The 8,260-nt window shown below is 45.4% G+C and overlaps 1 protein-coding gene across 2 annotated transcripts in view; it reads left to right on the plus strand.

Moving 5' to 3' along the window:
• LOC311139062 (receptor tyrosine-protein kinase erbB-3-like) overlaps positions 1-7,626 on the plus strand; it is a 32,205-nt gene extending 24,579 nt beyond the window's left edge. For both annotated transcript variants that reach the window (XM_084173916.1, XM_084173917.1), the window contains 14 exons: positions 90-244; positions 367-420; positions 754-895; positions 1,089-1,208; positions 1,388-1,486; positions 1,614-1,799; positions 2,018-2,173; positions 3,495-3,570; positions 3,710-3,856; positions 4,046-4,143; positions 4,395-4,580; positions 4,775-4,834; positions 4,983-5,259; positions 5,452-7,626. In XM_084173916.1, coding sequence (XP_084030042.1) covers positions 90-244; positions 367-420; positions 754-895; positions 1,089-1,208; positions 1,388-1,486; positions 1,614-1,799; positions 2,018-2,173; positions 3,495-3,570; positions 3,710-3,856; positions 4,046-4,143; positions 4,395-4,580; positions 4,775-4,834; positions 4,983-5,259; positions 5,452-6,341 — 2,646 coding nt within the window. In that variant the 3' untranslated portion in view covers positions 6,342-7,626. The remainder of the gene's footprint in view (positions 1-89; positions 245-366; positions 421-753; positions 896-1,088; positions 1,209-1,387; positions 1,487-1,613; positions 1,800-2,017; positions 2,174-3,494; positions 3,571-3,709; positions 3,857-4,045; positions 4,144-4,394; positions 4,581-4,774; positions 4,835-4,982; positions 5,260-5,451) is intronic.
• Positions 7,627-8,260: the final 634 nt, after the last annotated feature.

Genomic DNA, 8,260 nt, shown 5'->3' on the forward strand with positions numbered 1-8,260 from the left:
TCTCTCTCTTTCTCTCTCTCTCTCTCTCTCTCTCTCTCTCTGTCTCTCTCTCTCTCTCTCTCTCTCTCTCGCTCTCGCTCTCTCTGCAGGGAGCTAATATGTGTGTGGTGTGTGCCAGTCTGTGGGACGGTCCCCACTGTGTGTCCTCATGCCCTGAGGGAGTGATGGGGGAGAAGGGTCTCATCTTTAAATACCCCAACCATCAGAGACGCTGTGAGCACTGCCACCTCAACTGCACCCAGGGGTGAGAGACGAGTCAGAGAATGGGGGAGTGTGGCGTGTGTGTGTGTGTGTGTGTGTGTGTGTGTGTGTGTGTGTGTGTGTGTGTGTGTGTGTGTTAAATACCTCTCTGTTCTGTGTTTTCAGTTGCTCAGGCCCAGGCATTGGGGACTGTTTGGACTCCTCCAGATTAACCACTGGGTGAGTGTAGCCTCTATCTTTTCTCTACCTGTGACTGACAACCTGATTTCTCCTCACTGTAATGACAATTAAAGTGTGTTCTGTGTTCTCTAGTCTAGAACATAGCAATCTTCATTATTGTACAGTGCATTCGGAAAGTATTCAGACCCCTTGACTTTTTCCACATTTTGTTACGTTACATACAGCCTTATTCTAAAATGGATTAAGTTGTTTTTTTCCCTCATCAATCTAACGTAACAAAATGTGGAAAAAGTCAAGAGGTCTGAATACTTTCCGAATGCACTGTATATCAGGGGCTGATTGGCTAATACCTCTTCCTGTGTCTCTTTCCAGCCAATCCATTACAGGCATCGTTCTGGGAGTTTTGGCAGCAGTAATAGTGGGCTTCTCCATCTTTGTGATGAGTGTTCTGTACCGGAGAGGTCTTGCCATCCGGCGCAAGAGAGCCATGAGGCGATACCTGGAGAGTGGAGAGGTGAGGAGGGAGGAGAGGGGAGATGAGGGAGGAGAGGGGAGATGAGGGAGGGGAGGGGAGATGAGGGAGGGTGTGTGTATTTGTGTGTGTGTGAGAGAGAGAGAGAAAATAAGGATTTTTTAAAAAGAGTGTGTGTGTGTTGTTGTCTTGATATGTCCTGATATTAACTGTGTGCATTTGTGTGTGTCCGTAGAGTTTAGAGCCCTTGGACCCTGGTGAGAAGGGGGTCAAAGTTCATGCCAGGATCCTGAAGGTCAGAGAGCTCCGTAAGCTCAAGCTGCTGGGCACCGGGGTGTTTGGCTCCATCCACAAGGTGCTTACATCATCAACCGTCGCCCTCTTAAACCCCCTATTATCATCACCACCCTGCACCTCTCTGATGTTCCTACCATTTACCATAGGCCCTATGTGTATTGTGCTACTTACCTTGCTGGTCTTTGTTTCATGGTGAGGTAACCCCTCTCCCCTTGTCTTTTCCTCCACCTTTCTCAGGGCATTTGGATTCCTGAGGGAGATTCAGTGAAGATCCCTGTGGCCATAAAGACTATTCATGATCGAACGGGGCGGCAGACCTTCCATGAGATCACAGACGTAAGAAAACACAATATATACTGTCACACCCATTCTCAAGAACACCTGCCCCTTCAAATCATAACTGACCTGATAACACTTATCTTGACTCTGTTTACTAATGCTGATTTTTCTATTACCCCTGCAGCACATGTTGGTGATGGGTAGCTTGGACCACCAGTACATCGTCAGGCTCTTAGGCGTCTGTCCAGGTGCCAGTCTCCAGCTGGTCACCCAGCTCAGCACTCAGGGGTCCTTACTGGAGCACATCAGGCACTACAGGGACAGCCTGGACCCACAGAGGCTTCTCAACTGGTGTGTGCAGATTGCCAAGGTGAGATACCCTCTGTGTGTGTGTGTGTGTGTGTGTGTGTGTGTGTGTGTGTGTGTGTGTGTGTGTGTGTGTGTGTGTGTGTGTGTGTGTGTGTGTGTGTGTGTGTGTGTGTGTGTGTGTGTGTGTGTGTGTGTGTGTGTGTGTGTGTGTGTGTGTGTGTGTGTGTGTGTGCGCGCGATTGTTTATGTGACCGAGGTGTGTGTCCTCTCCCCTGTCAGGGTATGTACTATCTGGAGGAACACAGGATGGTCCACAGAAACCTGGCAGCAAGGAACGTTCTTTTGAAAAGTGACTACATGGTCCAGATCTCTGACTACGGCATCGCAGACCTGCTATACCCTGACGACAAGAAGTACGTCTACAATGAGGTCAAGGTGTGTTGACTTCTTGGTTAGGTCACATGGTCCGGAAAATCTTGTCATGGACAATGTCTCAGCCTACTTCTATCTTCTTCTCCAAATTGTCTAGAAGCATCTGCTGTTGTTTCTGTTAGGTGAGATGTTGACTAGATACATGGCCTGTTTATTTTCTGTTAGGTGAGATGTTGACTAGATACATGGCCTGTTTATTTTCTGTTAGGTGAGATATTGACTAGATTCATGGCCTGTTTATTTTCTGTTAGGTGAGATGTTGACTAGATACATGGCCTGTTTATTTTCTGTTAGGTGAGATGTTGACTAGATACATGGCCTGTTTATTTTCTGTTATGTGAGATGTTGACTAGATACATGGCCTGTTTATTTTCTGTAGGGTGAGATGTTGACTAGATACATGGCCTGTTTCTTTTCTGTTAGGTGAGATGTTGACTAGATACATGGCCTGTTTCTTTTCTGTTAGGTGAGATGTTGACTAGATACATGGCCTGTTTCTTTTCTGTTAGGTGAGATGTTGACTAGATACATGGCCTGTTTCTTTTCTGTTAGGTGAGATGTTGACTAGATACATGGCCTGTTTCTTTTCTGTTAGGTGAGATGTTGACTAGATACATGGCCTGTTTCTTTTCTGTTAGGTGAGATGTTGACTAGATACATGGCCTGTTTATTTTCTGTTATGTGAGATGTTGACTAGATACATGGCCTGTTTCTTTTCTGTTTGGTGAGATGTTGACTGGATACATGGCCTGTTTATTTTCTGTTAGGTGAGATGTTGACTAGATACATGGCCTGTTTCTTTTCTGTTAGGTGAGATGTTGACTAGATACATGGCCTGTTTCTTTTCTGTTAGGTGAGATGTTGACTAGATACATGGCCTGTTTCTTTTCTGTTAGGTGAGATGTTGACTAGATACATGGCCTGTTTATTTTCTGTTATGTGAGATGTTGACTAGATACATGGCCTGTTTCTTTTCTGTTTGGTGAGATGTTGACTGGATACATGGCCTGTTTCTCTACGTGTTTTGTATTGTTGCCATGAACAATAACTAATAGGTGTTTTTTCAAGTGGCCACAGGCTTTGAACTGGGTGTAACTCATGGTGGGCGGCAGATAGCTTAGTGGTTAAGAGCGTTGTGCCAGTAACCGAAAGGTCGCTGGTTCTAATCCCCGAGCCGACTAGGTGAAAAATCTGTCGATGTGCCCTTGAGCAAGGCACTTAACCCTAATTGCTCCTGTAAGTCGCTCTGGATAAGAGCGTCTGCTAAATGACTAAAATGTCAATGTAAATGTAATAGTTCCCTGTCTTGTCTCTCTCACCACAGACGCCCATCAAATGGATGGCTCTGGAGAGCATCTTGTTCCGCAGATACACACATCAAAGTGATGTCTGGAGCTATGGTGAGTCACTGTGTGTGTGTATGTTTCATGTGCTTTTATAGACTTTTATATCAATGGTAAGTTGAAAGTACTTGTGTGTATATGTGTATGTTGACTTACCATGATTTTACAATGTCAATTATATTTCTCCGTCTTGCAGGAGTGACAGTGTGGGAGATGATGTCATATGGGGCGGAGCCCTACTCAACGATGCGTCCACAGGAAGTGCCTGACCTGCTGGAGAAGGGCGAGCGTCTCTCCCAGCCACACATCTGCACCATAGATGTCTACATGGTCATGGTCAAGTGTGAGTTCCTACCCTCTCTCCTTCACCCACAATACCTATCAGATCTGTGTGAAATTTGTTAGAGTACATTGCATGTACAGTATTACATTGTAATAATTAGTTTTGCTATGAAAGTATCGTTTATAAAGGATGTACAAACAACTGACACTATTTTCAATGGGACTCACATGGCATTATCATAATTTACAGGCTGGATGATTGACGAGAATGTCCGTCCCACCTTCAAGGAACTGGCCAATGAGTTTACCAGAATGGCCAGGGACCCGCCTCGGTACCTTGTGATCAAGGTAAGACAGAATGCCACCCTTGGGAGAAATCAGTAATCAATAGCCATATAAATCAAAGTTTGCTAAGAATGTGTTTTTTGGAGTCCACTCCCAGATGCCAATCATTACAGTCCTAAGACTGTGCCGTTGCTTGTTCATCCACACCAAATGTCAGCTCATGAGGATAATAATGATGATGTTGTTAGTGATGGTGGTGATGATGATGATGATGATGATTGAAGTTTATTTCTTTATCTTCCTCTGTCCACCAGGGGGACTGCAGCCCGTCGGACTCTCCCTCAGACGAGTCTCACCACCGGGGTACAGAGCTGGATCACATGGAGGTGGGGCTGGAGGACCAGGATGAGGAGAGGCTAGGGGACGGCATGGCCACACCTCCTCTCTATCTGTCACAGGCCAGGAGTATTTCTCGACTCTCACGAATGGAAAGCCACAGGGTGAGGGGTCATATGAGGCATCTCTCCCTATGCATACACTTTATACTGTATGGGGCCAGGAGTTTTTCCGGACCTATAGTCCTGGTCAGGGCACGTGGTAAATATATAACATGGGCAGATCGAAACAACCTTTTGGTTATCCTGTTTTTTTCTAACTCCCATCCTGTCCTGTCCCATTCCTGTATTCCCCTCAGGGTGTACACAGCAGTCAGGCTGGATACCTGCCCATGACCCCAGGACTGGATAACCCTCAGGTCAGTCACTGGAGATGACAAAGATACATGAAAACCTACTGAAAACGTCTACATGCTAACACATTTATTATTGAAAGTCTTCTACCCTATATCATTCCTATAGGGTTGATCACTCATATTGCATTATACCCCCTGTTCCTCTGTATAGATGGTGTGGCTGCCAGCGTCTCGCTCTCGCCTCAACTCCGCCCGCACTGTGTCAGAGAGCTCCGAGGGCAGGGGCACGTTGGTGGAGCTGGAGATGAGCGAGGACTTCTTATTGGCTGGCAGCCTACAGAGGAAGCGGCATCGGGAGGACAGTGCCTACATGTCTCAGAGGGACAGCATGTCAGGGGGGCCACCTGAGACCCCCTCCCCTGACACAGAGGGGGAGGAGGACCAGAACGGATACGTGCTCCCCGGACTGGGTGACAGTCCAGAGAGAGGTGATACCATAGATACATTTTCTTTAAGCCATATAAATAGAGTCATATGTTTTTGTATGACGTGTTAGTGGATGGTTGCATGATCATTGTTATAACTCAAAGTGTCAGTGTTAATTGCAAGAGTACTCAGATCATTTCAGATCTCTGGATCACCTTACTCACTCCTCTTTCCCTTGTCACTGTTCTCCACAGATACGCTACTGTCTAGCTCACGGGTCACCCTTCCTCATGGGAGGACGCCCAAGGTTCCCTCATACCCATCAGGACCCTCAGAGGACCATGACAGTGCCTGTGAGGAATATGAGTACATGAACAAACAGGCGTGCATGATGTCTCTCTCCCCCAGGCAGCAGCCTGGCCATTCCAAAGATGGCCAGTGGCTGAAGATGAAGAAGAGGCAACGCTCTTCTCTGCCATCCCCGGATACAGAGTACACAGAGTGCACGGGGCACAGGACATCAGCTGGGGAGAACAGGGGAGGCCAAACCAAGAATGAAGAACACCAGGACTATGAATCCCCTGCCCTCAACTCTGATTCAGACAAAATAGAGGAAAGGGGTTCTGGTGACGTTGAATATGAGTACATGGACATTCGAAGTGTTGGACCAGAGGCCAGTGAAAGACCAGACTATCCCCCACCACGAGTTGTCCCTCATCCTGGAGCTACGCCCAAACAGCGGATGAGAGGCGAGAGAGAGGTGGAGGAAGAGGAGGAGGAGGATGAATACGTAGAAGAGGACGACTATCATTACACTAACAGGCAGCCCAAGCTGCGGCAGGCTCTGCGAGGCAGGGAGGGGCTGAGGATGCAGAGAGGAGGAGAGGGAGAGGTGGATGAGTACGAGGACATGGATTCCCTGGCCACTCCTGGAGCTGGGGACCCAGTGGAGTACGAGAATTTGCAGGGAGAAGGTGAGGGTGTAGTGGGGGGCATGGAGGGTCAGCGCACAGGGATGGGGGCATTTGTAAAAGTGCGTGCAGGGGTAGGGGTGGGGGAGCCTGGTGGCGGAGATCGCTCATTTGACAATCCAGACTACTGGCAGAGCAGGTTGTTCCTGAAGCCTAACGCTGTGAGCACGTAGGGAAGTGGACCTCCTTCCTCGACACTGAAGGGGATAGCTGCATCTGTAGCTGTTCCATGCCCATTGAAATCAATGAAGGACCAGGAGAGGGGAGAAACCAATCCAGAGCCATCCAAAAATCAAAAATATTGAAGATATATCTTTGTGTGCCATTTTTGTATCTTTAAAGAGCGATTGCCACTAAAAAGCAACTTCTTGTTTTAAAAATGGCTCATGTGGCATCAATATGAGTCAGAAACATTTATTCTAGTGTCAAAACTGACTACAAAGTGTAAATCATAAAGTCAGTCTCGTCTAAAACAGAGATCTGCGAGATGATAGGAAAATATTTTATGTCACGGAATAAAGGGTACCATAATAGTTTGCCTGTAGTTGGGTTTATTTCAATCCTGCCCACAGCTGGCAGCACCCAAGTAATCATCAATTTGGAGATTGTAATGCCCATGGTCAATTTGGTTCGACATTTGATATCTCTATGGGGCTAGATAGGGACCATTAGTAAATTACACAATGTACATGGGACAATATTTTTGAATGTCAATAGCTCCAAATTGAAATGACTTAAAAACCTCAAACAAACTATAAATTGTAGAAATTCATTTACAAATATTGAAAGCATTTAATGAGACAACTAAAAGATGTGCAACATGAAAATATTGTGCAACATGAAAAATCTACTTTGCCACGGTCACACACCAGCCTGCTGAAGCTAATTGGCAAAATAAGTTGGCTAGCACTAGCTATCTTAGGCAGCTTTAAGACACAAGACCTGGTTTCAAGATATCTAGAAGGGTGAGTTACAGTAACTGTGTACTGTTTTGGTAGAGTGAATGTACAAATGCTTGCCACATACGAACACACACACAAGAGACACCCACATTAAACCACCCAACAAGACAACTCTCGTTTGGCTTCAGTCATGGCCGCTGCATTTCTTAATGACCAAGCCGAAAAAGAGGCCAAATCAGGAAGTTCAGCCTTTAATGTGTCTGTTACAGGTTTACATTGATCATGTTTTTAGCCATAATAACGTGTAAGCTTTGGGATGTTTTCTTTTCTTTGAAATATGATACTGTATTATAAGTGTAAGGCACTGTGAGTGGGTGAAGCACTAATAGAAATGGCCCGATTATAAGCTTTGTATATGTGTTTTTACTTATAAGAACAAAAAATTGTTTCGTACAATGTTATTTTTCTATTGTATTTTCATGTTTTGAAAATGTTAATGTAACCTTTAAGTGATACTATTGAGTATTTTCTACATAATAAAAATCTTTGAAGAATGTATGTGATTTTTTTCATTAATCATGGGGACCAGACATAATTCACAATCAGTCTGTTGATAATAGATGTTTAATTCATTTCTATGGTGCTGTCTTGCTGTTCAGTTTTTACACAGTCCCATTCTTTGGGGTAAGTGAGAAATGAATAGGCACATTCCATGTCGTCGTTATTCCAGTTGGGTTGAGCAGATTACCAGAGATCAACACCTGAAACAACATCCCCGGAACCACATTTATAGTGACTTTAGTACAACAATTAGCGACCTTGTCAAGTTATTCTCTGTGCATAACGGTTAAGGTGTTGGACTGACAGTCTCAGGGACTGTAGATTGAATCCCGATAAGGATGCGACCCAGGACAGAATTTACACATTGGTGTCAGATGTGGGATGGCACCTCGGTGTAAATTCGGTACGACCTTCGGTAGAGGCGCAAGGAAATCAAAGATGCTGCTCTAATGCCGTGTTCACATGCTATCGGAAACTTGGAACCTCCGCGTTAAAATGAATTTAAGTTATTTGCATAGAGCTTCATACTGGTTGATTCTGATACTTCCCAAGTGGGAAACTGGATAATTTTCTACAAGTTAGCAATTCGCAACTCAGCAATTCGCAACTCAGCGATATAAGTCAGGGTA

Source organism: Coregonus lavaretus (assembly GCF_964263955.1).
Source record: "Coregonus lavaretus genome assembly, chromosome: 12".
Taxonomy (NCBI): Eukaryota; Metazoa; Chordata; class Actinopteri; order Salmoniformes; family Salmonidae; genus Coregonus; species Coregonus lavaretus.